The 17,123-nt window shown below is 44.2% G+C and overlaps 1 protein-coding gene across 2 annotated transcripts in view; it reads left to right on the top strand.

Moving 5' to 3' along the window:
• Positions 1-17,123, top strand: part of FAM167A (family with sequence similarity 167 member A) — a 103,908-nt gene that overhangs the window by 56,681 nt on the left and 30,104 nt on the right. For both annotated transcript variants that reach the window (XM_073625133.1, XM_073625134.1), the window contains exon 2: positions 13,032-13,535. In XM_073625133.1, the coding sequence (XP_073481234.1) occupies positions 13,170-13,535 (366 nt within the window). In that variant the 5' untranslated portion in view covers positions 13,032-13,169. The remainder of the gene's footprint in view (positions 1-13,031; positions 13,536-17,123) is intronic.

Here is a 17,123-nt window from a genome sequence, read left to right as displayed (position 1 = left end):
GTGCCTGGCCTCACAAATGCACATCTGGAAGAATGGTCAAACATTCCCATAGACACACTCCTAAACCTTGTGGACAGCCTTCCCAGAAGAGTTGAAGCTGTTATGGCTCCAAAGGGTGGGTCAACTTGTGATACATAATGTGTAATCAGACTGGCCTGGAGTGGTAAGTGGGGTACCCCAAGACTCTGTCTTGGTACCAATTCTGTTTAATTTATTCATAAATGTTATAGGAAACAGGATAAATAGCTCAATCCCAGTTTTTGTGGAGGACACAAAAATAACTAGGGCAATAACTTCACATCAGGATATAGAAATTTTACAGTAGGACCTGAACAAAATAATGGACTGGCCAACTGCATGGCAAATGAGGTTTAATGTGGCAAAATGTAAATGAATGCACTTGGGGGGCTAAAAACATAAACACAAAGTACTCACTAGGGGGAGAACCTCTGGGGAGTCAAAGATGGGGAAAGATCTGGGTGCCCTAGTAGAAAACAGACTGAGCAATCACATGCAATGTCAAGCTGCAGCTACCAAAGCCGGCAGAATTTTAGCATGCATAACCGCTTGCCGACCAGCGCACGACGATGTACGTTGACACAATGGCACGGCTGCGCAAATGGGCGTACCTGTACGTCCCCTTTAAATCGCGGGCTAGTGGGCGTGCCCGCTGGTCCTGCAGACTCGATGTCTGCCGGTGGCCCGCGATCGTGACACGGAGAGGCAGAATGGGGAGATGTAAACAGGGATCTACTGCTCCTAGTGATCGGGAGCAGCGATCTGTCATGTTCCAGTGAGCCCATCCCCCTACAGTTAAAACACGGTGAGGGAACACAGTTAACCCCTTGATCGCCCCCTAGTGTTTAACCCTTTCCCTGCCAGTGTCATTTACACAGTAATCAGTGCATTTTTGTAGCACTGATCGCTGTATAAATGTCACTGGTCCCACACTAGTGTCCGATGTCAAAAGTGTCCAATGTGTCCACCGCAATGTCGCAAGCACGATAAAAAATTAATAAAGATAAAAAGGGGGCTGGAGGACCTCAATTACGAGGAACAATTACAAGCACAAAGTTTATTCTCCCTGGAGAAGTGACTCTTGAGAGGGGACATGATGGTGATTTACAAATACCTCAATGGTGATCCCAGCATAGGAAAAAAAAGCTATTCAATCTCAAGGGATGTAAGAGGACACGGAGCCACACAATGAGATTGGAAGAGAAGTGGTTTAACCTTAAGCTGCATTGGGGTTTTTTTCACTGTCAGGGCGATAAGGATGTGGAAATCTAAAATATAGTGAAGCAGCACTAAATAACTAATAAAACAATACTAAAATATAAAGTGCTAATAATAAGGGGCTAATAATATGCAAAAAGCTCACTTCCCAATGTGCAACACAGTGCAATACAATGACATCAAAGAAATTGAGCCAACAGATCAGTACAAGGATAGGTGATCCAATAATAAAATGTATCCAAAGTATCAAAAAGTAATGCCGCGTACACACGGTCGGACTTTTCGTCTACAAAAGTCCGACGGACGCCGACGGACTAAAGCCGGCTGACAATCCGATCGTGTGTGGGCTTCCCCGGACTTTCAGCGGACTTTTCCAGCCGCAAATCTGACGGACTTTAGATTTGAAACATGCTTCAAATCTTTACGTCGTAACTACGCCGGACCCAGAAATCCGCTTGTCTGTATGCTGGTCCGACGGACAAAAACCCATGCTAGGGCAGCTATTGGCTACTGGCTATGAACTTCCTTATTTTAGTCCAGTGTACGTCATCACGTACGAATCCGTTGGACTTTTGTGTGATCGTATGTAGGCAAGTCCGTTCGTTAGAAAGTCTGCCTCAAGTCCGCCAAAAGTCCGCCATATGTCCGTCGAAAGTCTGTCGGACGGGCTGTCGGACTTTTGTAGCCGAAAAGTCCGACCGTGTGTACGCGACATAATAGTCTCTTTTGGGTGTATAAATAAATAAAAATATGTGCAAAAAAGTGAAAAAAGGGAGAGGGAAAAGAGTCCAATTGTAGATAAAATATGATAGCTTGTAGATATCCTTCTTCAATCCACACCCTGTGTGTGCTAGCCTCTCACCTTAAAGATAGACCCCAAATGGGTCTAGTCGTGCATCAACAGATGTATAACACCGATATGTTCTTTTCCTCCTCCGTGGGTATATCCTGGACAAATGATCACTGCAATATCAAGGCTGTGTCTCCATAGAATCCACGACCAGCACCTTTAAAGCATTGTCTCCAAGACCATAGGGTAGAAAAGAAGAGCCGCCATAGTGTAGTAGTTAAAAATAGCTTGTTTTATTTAAAAATATAAAGTATCATAACGGTTTAAAACAACAAAAAACGGCAACAGCAAAAACGTGCCAAACACAGGAACTTCCGGTCACGGCCGTAACCGGAAGTGACGTCACCCGGCTCCTCCCTACGCGTTACGTCACACCACACGTGACTTTTTCAAGGGTATGGATACTGGGTGAAGGTAGGGTTATATACTAATAGTAGTCATGGAAACAGCATATCAATGAGTAAGGGCTTTTCATATGCAAATGAGCCAACAGGATGGAGAGCAGAGAGACCAAATAAGTCTGTTTGCTTGGTTCTCACTAATCTAATCTTATAAGCAGAACAATGGCATTTAAAAGGAATCAAACATCTATTATAAGGATGTGGAACTCTCTTCCACAATTGGTGGTGTCAGCGGGGAGTATTGATATTTTTAAAAGACTCTTGGATGTGCATCTTAAAGAGCACAACATACAGGGATATGGGAAATAATTATAGATACTGACACACACGTACACCTACACAGGTTGAACTGCATGGACTATTGTCTTTATTCAACCTTACCTACTATGTAACTCAATATTGAACCGTACGGACTAAGACTGGGATGCCATTAAAGTTCATGTGCGTGTAAAAGCCAACACCCCAATACTTTTGACAATATAGTGTATATACCTGATTCTGCACTTCTGAGTAGGGGACACACCAACGCGACGCTGTTGCTAGTGATTAGCTACGGCTGCCCTGTAGCAGTAAATCTACTATAGACCGGTCAGCAAGTGGTTAAGTTGATTTTTTCAAATGTATATCTAACAAATATAACGATTTGCAAAGTGTCACGCATTGATACATATTTGCAATCAGCTGATCACATATGTACCGTTAAAAAAGTTCTATGGTAACTTTCAATTCCAGAGCAGAACAATAGGTTTGGGTGTGACGCCCAGACTTGATAAGGTCATTCCCCTGTCCTTCATTCTATATGGAACTGACTACAAAGTGACTAATGTGTGTGAAGTGTCTTTACCTGTACCGTCTATTTTTATCTGTTCTAATTCAAAGGATCTGTGAACCTCCCCAACATTTTCTCGTCATTGTGCCGAGATAATTCCCACAGCGGTTGTATGCGGAGACGAGACAGACTGTCCTCTCCTTACTGTGGAGCAGATAAAAGATTGAGCGCTTCATTCTGTACAGGGAAAAAAAGGGAGAACGCGGGGTCTTCTCAGCACACATTGTTATTGTACCGCTGAAAGGTGATCGCACAACGCAGAGCTTTTAGTAAAGGACAAATGGGACTTAGAGAAGGGGCTCTTTTTACAATCGATTTTTATCATGTTAACCCATCGCAGTCAGGCAAAGCAAATTTTCCAGACTGTTCCACCAAAATTAACAAGAACAGAGATAAATCATTCCTGAGGGAGCAATGAGGACCCCGAGGGTCCATTTACTTTTGTGTGGTGCGTTGATGCAAATGCAATATTACGCATTATGTTGCGTGTTAACATTAAATCAGCCCATTGAAATAATAGAAAAAAATTAGGCGTGATACAAAATTTTATGGCATGTGCCTTAGAGTGTTAGGGTGCCATTCAAAAGGAATGGCACCCCAATGTGTCAATGCACGTAACGTACAATGCATATGTAGCGCCCTGGGGTTTAGTCAGGGAGCTCCTCATCAAATTCCTTGTCAGGAGTAGCTACTGTAGATAGTTGTTAGAGATCCATTGGTTTCTCCATAAGTTTGGCTTTGTTGTACTTTTCTCTTCTGCCACTAGGTTGCTGGGCACTTGGTGGCAATAGGTGTGTGAAGGACATTTCAAGGTTGAGTTATGGGTATATGGGATATCTCAGCCAATGGGCAGACGTTTTCTTTGAATCTCTTAGCCTGCTGGGAGAACCTATATATTCAGGTGAGGTCAGGTGATCTATGTTCTTTGCCACCCGGACCGCAGTCTGGGTGGACGTGTGTCATACGCCCGGGCTGCTAGGCTGGAGATTGGGCCTATACTGGGGGCATCAGGCTGCCAGGCTGTGTGGGGGCCTATCCAGAAGTAAGAGGGCAGAGCAGGGTTGGGACTGCGGCTTGCAGTCCAACCAAAATTGACAGTTCTGCCGGTCGGAGAACCTGTAGTGGTCGGAGGTAGAAGGGAAGATGTGGCCACTAAGGGACCAACCACCTTTACCAGGGACCACATTGAGTAACTGAATCAAGTACCGGAGCAGTATTCTCACCGAACGGGCACGGTGGAGAATCTGGAAACTTCAGGCGGTCATCAAGTCAGGGACCCAACCAGAGGAGGTGACGGTTGCAGAGCAGCCTTGTGTGTCAAGCCAGGGACCGAGCCGGTTAGCAGGGATGAAGCTTTCAAGGTAATGGGAGTGCCAAGCTAGTCACCCAACAGGGAAGCGTGGCTGACGCTTGAGGGAGATGCCACCGCAAAAGCCTTGAGGAGCTCACGGGATTCAGAGTCAGTGAATCAGAGAGTCCAGTGAGAGACCAGGAGCTCAAGGGGCTGAAGAGCTACAAGTGGACATTGTAGTGAAGCTGAGAGAACTGTTGAACTTTGTATTAGGAACTGTTAGATACTGTTTCCATAGGACACAGCAAACCTGCACGCGCAGAAGTGGCACCTTGCTGGGGCCTTTCCCTGTACGTCTGTTCTCCTATTGAAGTCTCGGAGTCTGCCAATTGAAATTTTAACTATTGAAGGGTGTCCTGGCCCTAACCCTCTTTCCCTTACAAAATATAAAAAGGACTGTTAAAAGAAATAAAACCTCTTTTGCATCCGAGAAGTGTCTGGCGCCCAATGACTTTCACCATCTTTGCACCCACTATGCCTCACAACCCACTACATATTGAGGGATAACAGCTGTCTTTGGCCTTGAAGGTTCTCATTAGATTGGGAGAGGTAAAAGTCTTTGCTAAACATAGATGTGGATTGTCCCTGAATCCAAGCATACACTGATATTCATTGTAGAATATACAGTTTTATTTTTCCCTGCACATCCATATAATACTTCCTTTGTGAGCTTAGGAATGCGCAAGTCGATCTTTTACTTAAAGTGTTACTAAACCCATGACCCTTCATTCACTATATCTGGTCTCCCACAGTACACAGAACATGGAAATGCAATAGTTTTAGTAAATATAAACTGCTATATATCTTTTCTCATCAGCGGTATATAGCAGTCTTGTGACTTCTATCTGTGTTTGGTTCTATCAGTGTCTGGTTAAAGCTTGTAGTTGACTGCATGGCATGGGCACCATTCATGAAATGCTTTGTAACTGGACCATGTATATAATACCCATACCTAGAATTCATCTTTAAAGGGGTTGTAAACCCTCATGTTTGTTCACCTTTATGCATCCTATGCATTAAGGTAAAAAAACTTCTGACACTGACCGGCCCCCCAGCCCCCCCATTTCACTCACCTGAGCCCGTTTGTTCCCTCGTGGAGACACATTGTACCCCTCTGCCCAGGGTTCCTGGCTCTTGATTGGAAAGATTGATAGCAGCGCAGCCATTGGCTCCTGCTGCTGTCAATCAAAACCAATGACGTGGGTGCCTGGGGGCAGGGCGGAGTCCAGCATTCTGTGTCTATGGACGCAAATGATGGACTCGGGAGCGCGCCGCAAGGTAACCCTCAGGGAGAGCGCTTCTCCTAGGGGGTTTACCGATGAGGGGAGGAGCCGCGAGCGCCATCGGGGGACCCCAGAAGATGATGATTGGGCCACACTGTGCAAGACGAACTGCACAGTGGAGGTAAGTATGATATGTTTGTTAGTAAATAAAAAAACGAGGGTTTACAACCCCTTTAACCTCCCTGGCGGTTTTCCCGAGTGTGGCTCGGGGTTCAATTTCAGTACCATTAGCGGTAACCCCGAGCCACACTCGGGATTGCATTGCAGGATCCAGGTGCGGTGTACTTACCTTGTCCCCAGGATCCTGCGATGTCCCCCCGCTGTGTCTGCGGGCTCTGTCCTCCGCCCAATGCTCTGTGCACCGGGCTCCATTCCCTGCGAGCATCGCGACACGCGGGGGCGGAGCCTGGCGGAAAATTCAAAAATTGTAAAAATCATAACACATACAGTACACGGTAATCTAACAGATTACATTGCTGTATGAAATTATTTCACATCCCTTTTGTCCCTAGTGGTTTGTCCAGTGCCCTACATGCAGTTTTATATGATATATACTGTTCTTTCTGCCTGGAAACTGGAGATTGTCCATAGCAACCAAAAAGTGTCCCTTTATGTCAAAGGTGGTTTTAGACCAGCTAGAAAACAGCGATAGTAAATTAGAACACTTGCAGAATTGAGCGATAGTGAATTGTGGGGAAATTAATTTTATTATTATTATATTATTATTTTTTATAATTATTTATATTTATTTATTATATTATAATTTACAATTTTGTGTTTCAAACTTTATCATACCCGGGATATCTAAGAATTACAGGCCTACAATATAAAACGCCAAATTTCTATGCAAAATAATTGTACCGCTTTCAGCACCTAAAATCCGAAATAATCATACCGCCAGGGAGGCTAACTCACAAGTGAAAAAGTTGCAAAATCCAATTCCCCTTTACTTTAAAAAAAAAAACAATGTTATGTTTCTTTTATTTACTTTTTTTTTTGTAATATGTACCCCCTAGGGTCTGTTCTATCAGATTCTTCAACATCACATATATTTTTATATACTTGAATCAATACTGCTTTGTCTATATTATTGGAAATACTCAATCTTTCTAAAACCGAGCTTGCAATATTCCTTACTCCCCAATCCCCCCCCCTACCCTCTCCCCATGACTTTACCATTGAGATCAAAAGCACAACATTTGGTCCCTCCACACATGCCAGGGTGCTGGGTGTAATCCTAAATTCAGACCTCTCATTTGGCCCCCACATCCAATCACTGGCTAAATCTTGATGCCTTAAAGGGGTTGTAAAGGTAAACATTTTTTCACCTTAATGCATTCTATGCATTAAGGTGAAAAAACTTTTGACAATACCGCCGCCCCCAGCCCCCCCGTTTTACTTACCTGACGCCTCGAATCTCCGCTGCTCGTTCTCGTCATCTCCATTGCAGCTCAGCCTGGTCGCTGATTGGCTGCAGTGGATGGATTGAAAGCAGCGCAGCCATTGGCTCGCGCTGCTGTCAATCACATCCGATGACGCGGCGCTCCGGGGGGCGGGGCCGAGTGATACAGCGAGCGGCTATAGCCGCCGGCTGTATCACGGGAGCGCGCCCGCAAGCACTCACCACCATGCGAGGGAGCTCACATTAAGGTGGTTAATGCTTGCGGGGAGGAGCTGAAACAGCCACCGAGGGACCCCAGAAGACCAGGTTCTGGGCCACTCTGTGCAGAACGAGCTGCACAGTGAAGGTAAGTATAACATGTTTGTTATTTAAAAAAAAAAAAAAAATTTACCTTTACAACCCCTTTAACCTCTGCAATATTTCTAGAACTTGCCCCGGCCTGACTAACAACACCACAAAGCAACTTATTCACTCCTTGATTATATTCCGCCTTGACTCCTGCAACTCCCTCCTCACTGGCTTACCTCTACACAGGCTATCCCCCCTTCAGTCTATTATGAATGCTGCTGCTAGGCTAATACACCTCACTATCAGATCTGTGACTGCTGCTCCTCTCTGCCAATCAGCCCATCGTATTACTAGCTTCCCCTACCCCACCGTATAAAATTCTAAATACTGACCACAACATACAAAGCCAGCCACACCCCCAGCTACATCACCAACCTCATCTGCAGTTATCGCCCAAATCATCCTCACCGATCCTCCCAAGACCTCCTGCTCTCTAGCTCCCTTGTTACCTCCACCCATGCTCACCTCCAAGACTTCTCTAGAACCTCTCCCATCCTCTGGAACTCCCTACCACAGTATGCCCAGTCAGCTCCTACCCTGTCCACCTTTAGGCAATCCTTGAAAACTCACTTATTTAGGGAAGTCTACCCCAACTCCACCTAAGAACTGAACCCAAGCCACCTCCATCAGATCATCCCCTGCAGCTATTACCTTTTGTACCATCTCCCCCTCCCTTTAGATTGTAAGCTCCATGAGCAGGGCCCCCCTATTCCTTCTGTATTGAACTGCATTGTAATTGTACTGTCCCCCATTATTTTGATGGCGCAAACTGTTGGCACTATATAAATCTGGTATAATAATAAATAAAGAATCAAAAAATGAAAGATGGGCCTATACCTGGAAACTCATGAGCCAGGCTCAATCTCAGTTATCTCTTCCTTGGTTATTATTACAAAATGCATTCTAAATTCTTTTATTGAACTTTGACTGCTATTTGTGTCTTTGGTGTGTTTGGTATAAAGTGGCACTGATGGAAAATATTACATGTGAGCAAATGTACTGTGCTATAATGATTAACTTGGTCGAGTCTTTCTTCACATATTGTCATGTTTACCCAATGTCATATGGAAAATAAACTGTATGGACATGTGTTCCAGGATGAAAGCACGCCGTATAGAATAGGTGTTCTCCACATTCTTCATGTTTTTTAAAACATCTTATAATTACCAAGTCCTCCTTGTGTAAACCTGTTTATCTCACGTACAGTACTGATAGTGTGTACATTTGTTGTCACTCTTCAAAGCTGGTATATTTATCTATGTTAAATGCATACATGCTAATGCCTGGTACACTTAATGAGTTTATCAGGTGAATGATCATCTGTTTTTTTTTGCATGCTAATCTCATATCGAAAATGAGTTTATTAAAGTTATGAAAATTCTCGTACGACAGAATAAAAATTCGAAAGTGATGTAGTGTGTTATGCCCCGTAGACACGGTCGGACATTGATCGGACATTCCGACAACTAAATCCATGCATTTTTTCCGACCGATGTTGGCTCAAACTTGTCTTGCATACACATGGTCACACAAAGTTGTCGGAAAATCCGATCGTTCTAAACGCAGTGACGTAAAACACATATGTCAGGACTATAAACGGGGCAGTAGCCAATAGAATTCGTCTCTTAATTTATTCTGAGCATGCGTGGCACTTTGTGTGTCGGATTTGTGTACACACTATCGGAATTTCCGACAACGGATTTTGTTGTCGGAAAATTTTATAGCCTGCTCTCAAACTTTGTGTGTCGGAATTTCCGATGGAAAATGTGTGCTGGAGCCTACACACGGTCGGAATTTCCGACAACAAGGTCCTATCACACATTTTCCGTCGGAAAATCTGACCGTATGTACAGGGCATAAGAGTGTATTTGTATTGTATTTTTCAACGACAGCTGTACTGACTCAGATAGCAAGCAATTGTGCTGCAAGCTTGAAAATGGTTTGCTAAACTATTGCTAGACTTCCCAGGCTTCACAAGTTTGTTGCACAATTGTAGCAAGTCCACATTGCATGACTCCAGATCCACTTTCTTTGCAAACATTCTGCAAGTCTGCTGCAAATTCTGGTTCAGTTATGTTGTGCAATAGTCATCCCACCAACAGGGGTCACTGTGACTGAATTTTCATGCTGTAGACCTGCAGAGCTCTGGCTGTAGACTCACCACTGCAACTTGGCTCTCGCTAGAGACTTGCCACGTAAATTTGCTGAAAATTGGAAAAATGTTAAATAGAACTTCAATAACTTCAGAGCTTCAAGTGTTCTGCAAGCGTACAACTTGCCAGTGAAAATGTGCAACAAGTTAACAGACCTATGCCCCGTACACACGGTCGGACTTTGTTCGCACATTCCGACAACAAAATCCTAGGATTTTTTCCGATGGATGTTGGCTCAAACTTGTCTTGCATACACACGGTCACACAAAGTTGACGGAAAATCCGATCGTTCTGAACGTGGTGACGTAAAACACGTACGTCTGGACTATAAACGGGGCAGTGGCCAATAGCTTTCATCTCTTTATTTATTCTGAGCATGCGTGGCACTTTGTCCGTCGGATTTGTGTACACACGATCGGAATTTCCGACAATGGATTTTGTTGTCCTGCTCTCAAACTTTGTGTGTCGGAAAATCCGATGGAAAATGTGTGATGGAGCCTACACACGGTCGGAATTTCCGACAACAAGGTCCTATCACACATTTTCCGTCTGAAAATCCGACCGTGTGTACGGGGCATTACAGTTCAACACTGCCACAAAATTGTGGCAAGTTATTCTTGCTATTTGGGGATTAAACAAAAATCATACGATCTGGTATCATACAAGAAAAATTGTCGTGCTTGTCCCATCAGATAATATGGGATGAACAGTCGTGATCGACTCTCGAAAGTTGTGTACTAATGATCAGATTATCGTAGGATTGCTTCAAAAGCAGTATTTTTCATATGATTTTCTGATCGTGTGTATGGGCCATAAGTGATTGCAAGTGTAACTCTTCCAGGTATTTATTACCTCCTATAGAGATCACAATACTTCCCCTGAATTCCTCCCAGAAGGCTGGTGCCATCTCTGTGCAGGCAGCCACTGGCAACATCTACTGTACTTCCTGGAGCATGGGTGACATAGTCATGGAAATTCCAGTGTTGGCATCTTCAGGAGCCCAATATTTAACATAAGTACCAGCCTAAAGTGTAACTGCACTTTAGTGCAGTTACAGTAATTGGGATGTGATGACCATCTTCAACCCCCCACCAAATCTAATATTAAAGCAAGCAATACTTACATAGATTTCTCCATCCACTCTAAACAATATTGGTGGAGGAATCTCCAGTGCCAGCTATTGTAGTTAGACAGTCGCACTTGCAGCTGCCTGAATAACGAACAGTTACTGCATCCGACAGGATGCAGTCAACGTTTAGCCAACAATTTCCCACTTGGCTAAGTCAGTTAAATCAGCTTTAGGTGAGCCAGGTGGTGTTGTCAGGACCACCAGGTCTGCAGGAAGTGGCTAAGTTTCGAGCCATGTATGACCAGATTTTCTCCACTGTGTAGATTCTGCATCACTGCACAGTCTCCATTCAAAATCTTTACTGCTGGTTCCGACTCCTTCTGCACATGTGTCTGCAATCTCTGTTCATTGTTATGGAAAGTTCATACTCGGCAGTTGCTCTGGAAGGACTTAATGATGGCCATAATTTTGTTGCCAAAGTAAACCTGTCAGGATTAAGAGCTAGATAAAGAGAAGCATTAATGCAATTCAGGTGTGCTAAGGTTCCAGCAACTTTTTTGTGCCTCGGGCGCCACAAAAACTGGATGTTCTAAAATATGAATAAAACAAAGTTAAATACTTTGGGCGTACCTCTTGGGGACTCACTATTAGTTGCTGAAGTCCTTTATTATGTTTAAAGAGACACTGTAACTTTCAACCGGAATAGTAAAGGGTGCCCTCCTGACCCCTTAACTCAATTTACCAGTGCTCTGTCCTCCATGGCAGCTGGCACAAACATCTCCAGCGTTGGGTAATGTTTGCCATGAGGAGCAGCAGTGACATCACTCCCTCAGACATGTGAAAGTTCTCAGGGCCTTGTTACAAGACTCAAGCGCTGTCCAATGGGAGGAAGCTACACGCTCATCTACACCCAGAAGGTATTTTTCCTGGCGGATGCAGCAGAGGGAGTGGTGGCAGAGGCTGGAGGGCATGCCAGCACTCAAAGTTGACATTTACTTATTAGAGCATCAAGGGTTTCAGGTCTTCTGAGAAACTCAGCAAGCTGTTGAAAGATAAGTTCAGACACCTTAGAGTGCATTTTCATTCATGTTGGCACTGTATCCAGTTTTATGACTTGTACTTTAAATTAATAAAAGGTTTGTGCAAGCATCTTTGGTGCCTGCCAACACACAATTTTCTTAATATATACTGTATATATAAACTATATTACCAAAAGTATTGGGACACCTGCCTTTACACGCACATGAATGAATGGCATCCCAGTCTTAGTCCGTAGGGTTCAATATTGAGTTGGCCCACCCTTTGCCACTATAACAGCTTCAACTCCTCTGGGAAGGCTGTCCACAAGGTTTAGAAGTGTGTCGATGAGAATGTTTTACCATTTTTCCAGAAGCGCATTTGCGAGGTCAGGCACTGATGTGCACGGGAAGGCCTGGTGTTCTATCGGGTTGAGGTCAGGACTCTATGCAGGCCAGTCAAGTTCCTCCACCCCAAACTCACTCATCCATGTCTTTATGGACCTTTTTTGCTCCTTCCCAGAAGAGTTGAAGCTGTTGTAGATGCAAAGGGTGGTTCGACTCAATATTGAACCCTACGGACTAAGATTGGGATGTCATTAAAGTTCATGTGCGTGGAAAGGCAGGTGTCCCAATACTTTTGGTAACATAGTGTATCATGAAGACTATTAGCGCTTCATATGTCTTTTTAGAAATTCGATAACTTGATACTCATACCTTTGCCTACAATGCATTTCTGATTTATTGAGTTTTCACATTAACATTTTGCCCCACCGGAGAGTGGAATCTCAACAGTATACTATATATTTATTACTGTGGAAATAAAAAATTAAAAAAAGTACCCATTGCTCATCAGAATACTCCAGCAACTCTATCCCTTTCCAGGTTGTGTCTGTAACATATCAAACATGTCATTGCACGCTGACTAGCTTGTATATATTTCATATAATTCTGTTTATCTTAAAATGAGAAACAGTGTAGCATTAATTGTCTTTCTCTAATCACTGTATGATTATTGTTCTGTCATGTGTGTAATTTTCTTTTTTGAATGAGTTATGCTTTAATTAAATCACTTGATGTTTTGTTATTTTAGGTGTTACAGTCAAGTTTATGAGTCAGCAGTAGATATTTCAAATTGGGAGAAACAGATGGTTTGTGAGACCAGCCAAAAGCACCATGAGGACCGTATAACTAATTCTTATCACCACTGGGCTTCGTGAGAATTATTGTCATGTCATTACCAAAGATCCAGGTGGAGGAAGCTAATGATGAAGCAGATAGCAGCTCCATCCCACCAGGTGACGACCATCTAAGGAACTTGAAGGCCCTGACAGAGAAGCTGAGGTTAGAAACTCGCAGGCCATCTTACCTAGAATGGAGGGCAAAGCTCGAGGATCAGCCATGGAAGAACCCAGAAGCTCCCTTGGAACAAGAAGTTCAGGAAACCAGCCAAGGTGATGATGGGACATTCCAACCACTAGAGATAAAACAGATTCAGAAAAGCTTGGGTACCCCAAAGCAGAACTCTTTGGAGTCAAAGAAAATACATGGCTTTGACAGTATTGATGAAGCCCTTATCTGGCTAAGGAAGGAGCTGGTAAGTGTTTTTCTTATTTACTGAAACCACAGTAGGAAATGTAATGAATAAATCAATTGTCTATTGCTGGAAATGAGAGGATAACATTGCTTAGGAAGGGCATTGTGCATTGGGTCACATACTTTGCACATTAGTTTGGTTGAATTTCATATGCATAATCCATAATATTGATCAGAACAATGAACCTTACACCCTGTTTACATTTTGCATCGCAAATTATTCTCAAATTACGATTTTAAGTTGTATAAATAGTGGTTACTAAAAATGGCTTGTCAAATTTTTCCCACGTCTTTTGAAAATAAGCCAGCAACTCAGCAGCCGAAGTAAACATTTATGATACTGTATTACAAAGTAAAACCAGTTTGTTAGCACAAAGCTTATTAAGCCTTGCATAAGCCAGCATTTAACTTTTTTTAATGACATGTCTGTGTGCACTGAAGGTGTTTGTGCTATGTATTGCACCATTCCAGTGGGTTGTATATGTGTGATTGTCTGCAATTTTCCAAAGTAACGCAAGAAGGCTTTGCTTGTGTTATGCTGGCCATGCAAATAACAATACGATCATCCAATATAATAATTGCCTTTACGAAAGGTTCATATCTATCAAATCAATTGTGTTTAAAATGTATCTGAACCCTCCCAAAAAATATAACATTTTGTAGCTTGCCAGTGTAGATGTGGTGGCTCCACTAGTTTCTTCATTTTCAGGCCAAGTGCATTGTCTGCAAGTATGGAAAATACCCGTTGACCTTGCCAAGAATGCAGCGTCCTTGTCACTTCCTGTGGGGTGTAACAATACACTGAAAGACATAACAATGTTATCCCTTATTGTAAACTACTACTTTAATGAATCCACCATGTAATATACAGGTGATGAACTATAGCTGTTATATAGATGAACTAAGTGAGAACTGTTTGAAGTCCAGCCTCTGTGACAACCATTACTCCTTCCATAGATATCATGGAAAAGTAAATGTGTTTCTCAAGCGGGGTGCCATTTCTTTTCCAAGGGTTCCATGTGTAGGAGACCTAGTTTGCCCTGGATCAGCGCCGTAAGTTGCCATGGCATGGGTGGGCAGGCCACCAGCACCGTAACAACTAGCGATGTTCCAGGGCCGTGATGCACTAAGTCATTCATTGCTATAGCGTTGTGGCCGGCCCACCTACCCACCAACAAACCTCAACACCGTCTCCAAGATTATGGAGAAAGCGGTAGTACAACAGCTACAACGCCACCTTGACACGCATCAACTTTTGGACACTCTACAATCAGGTTTCCGCCCAGGCCATAGTACGGAAACTGCACTTCTAAAAATATGGGACGATGCACTCGAAGCAGCAGACGACGGACGACGAATCATGTCTCCTGGTACTGTTAGACCTCAGTGCAGCATTTGACACAGTGGAGCACAATACTCTACTTGTCCGGCTCACAGAAGTAGCAGGAGCCACAGATTCTAGTCTAAAATGGTTCGCATCCTTCTTAGAGAATCGCTCGCAGACAGTGAAACTAGGAGCATTTCCCTCGGAAACCCGGGCAATCTCCTGTGGAGTCCCTCAGGGCTCCCCCTTGTCGCCAGTGCTATTCAACATTTACATCCACCCTCTCCTCAATATCATCAAAAAATCAGACCTCTGCTTCCACTCATACGCAGACCATACCCAAATCTACTTTCGGATCACCGGACAAAAAGACCACCATCAGCAACTAGAGAAATGCCTCACTTCAATAGATGACTGGATGACCATTAGTTCCCTCAAACTCAACGGATCAAAAACAGAACTTCTCCACCTACACGCTAACCAAAATCCCAAAACCAAGACCCCATGGACACCCCCCGCCATCTTTGGACAGACCATTTCTCCGAGCACCAAGGCAAAAAGTCTTGGAGTTATCTTTGACCCAGAAATGACAATACATGCACAAATAGGATCAGTAGTTAGTGGATCGCACCATCTCCTCCGCAAGTTACGCAGACTCATTCCCTTCATCGCAGAAGATGACAAAGCAGCAGTAGTTGGAACAATCATCAATTCCCGTCTCGACTATGCAAACTCACTCTACATAGGACTACCCCAATATCAGCTTACGTGCCTACAGGCCATTCAAAACGTGGCGGCAAGACTAATAACAGGAAAAAAACCCTGGGAGTCCATCTCCCCATCGCTGAGGAGGCTACATTGACTAACAGTAAAGAATCGGATCACTTTCAAGACCCTCTGTCTCACCCACAAATGCATACATGGAAACACCCCTCAATACCTCCTAGAGAAAATAAAACATTACACACCGAATCGCAATCTACGATCATCTAGCCAAAACCTCCTCCTCGTTCCCAAATACCGCTACAAAGCAAGGGAAGAACGAAGATTTGCAGTCCAGGGACCTCGGCTATGGAACTCTCTTCCGACTCACATCCGCATGGAAGAAAACCATCTGGCATTCAGGAAAAAACTCAAGACTTACCTCTTCTAATGAAGCTGACAACACAACGCATCAGCTCCTTGAGGCGATTCAGTTCGCATTTGCAGCGCTTTACAAATCATTCATTCATTCATTCATTCATTCAACCTTACTAACTATGTAACTATGTAACTATGTACCCAATAGCAGCTCATTACACTTAACCGAGGCAGGTAGCATGCAGGGCCGTTCCCAGTATTCAGGAGAGGATGGACGTCCACCTCCTCCAGACCTTCTCCTCCTGCCCTTAGCTGTTCTGATAGAGTCTAAAGGCAGGGCTCTGATGTGATCAGGGGACTGTGTGAATGGGAGGATCAATGATTATGGGGACTGTGTGATTGGGGGACACTGTGATGGGGGGGGGCTGTGTGATTGAAGGGATCTATAATGGGGGCTTGTGTGATTGGAGGGATCTGTGATGGGGGATTATGTGATTGGTGGGCTCTGTGATGGGGTGATTGTGTGATTGGGGGGTTGTGTGATTGGAGGGGTCTGTGATGGGGGAATTGTGTGATTGGGGGGCTCTGTAATGTGTGATTGCGGGGCTCTGTGATGGGGGCATTGTGTGATTGGAGGGCTCTGTGATGGGGTGCTGTGATGGGGGAATTATCTTATTGGGGAGCTCTGTGATGGGGGATTGTGTGATTGGGGATGTGTGATTGGGGGTTCTGTGATGGAGGAATGTGTGACAGGGGAGGCTCTCTGATGTGGGGATTGTGTGATTGGAGGGCTCTGTGAAGGGGGTATTGTGTGATTGGAGGAATCTGTGGTGGGGGGATTGTGTGATTGGAGGGATCTGTGGTGGGGGGATTGTGCAATTGGAGGGCTCTGTGATGGGGTGATTGTGTGATTGGGAGGTTGTGTGATTAGAGTGGTCTGTGATGGGGGAATTGTGTGATTGGGGGGCTCTGTAATGTGTGATTGGGGGTTGTGTGATTGGAGGGGTCTGTGATGGGGGCATTGTGTGATTGGAGGGCTCTGTGATGGGATGATTGTGTGATTGGGGATCTGTGATGGGGGAATTATCTTATTGGGAAGCTCTGTGATGGGGGATTGTGTGATTGGGGATGTGTGATTGGGGGTTCTGTGATGGAGGAATGTGTGACAGGGGAGGCTCTCTGATG

The sequence above is a fragment of the Aquarana catesbeiana genome, linkage group LG04 (assembly GCF_042186555.1).
Source record: "Aquarana catesbeiana isolate 2022-GZ linkage group LG04, ASM4218655v1, whole genome shotgun sequence".
Classification (NCBI taxonomy): domain Eukaryota; kingdom Metazoa; phylum Chordata; class Amphibia; order Anura; family Ranidae; genus Aquarana; species Aquarana catesbeiana.
Note: the sequence above shows the minus strand (reverse complement) of the source record. Positions and strands in the feature narration are given on the sequence as shown.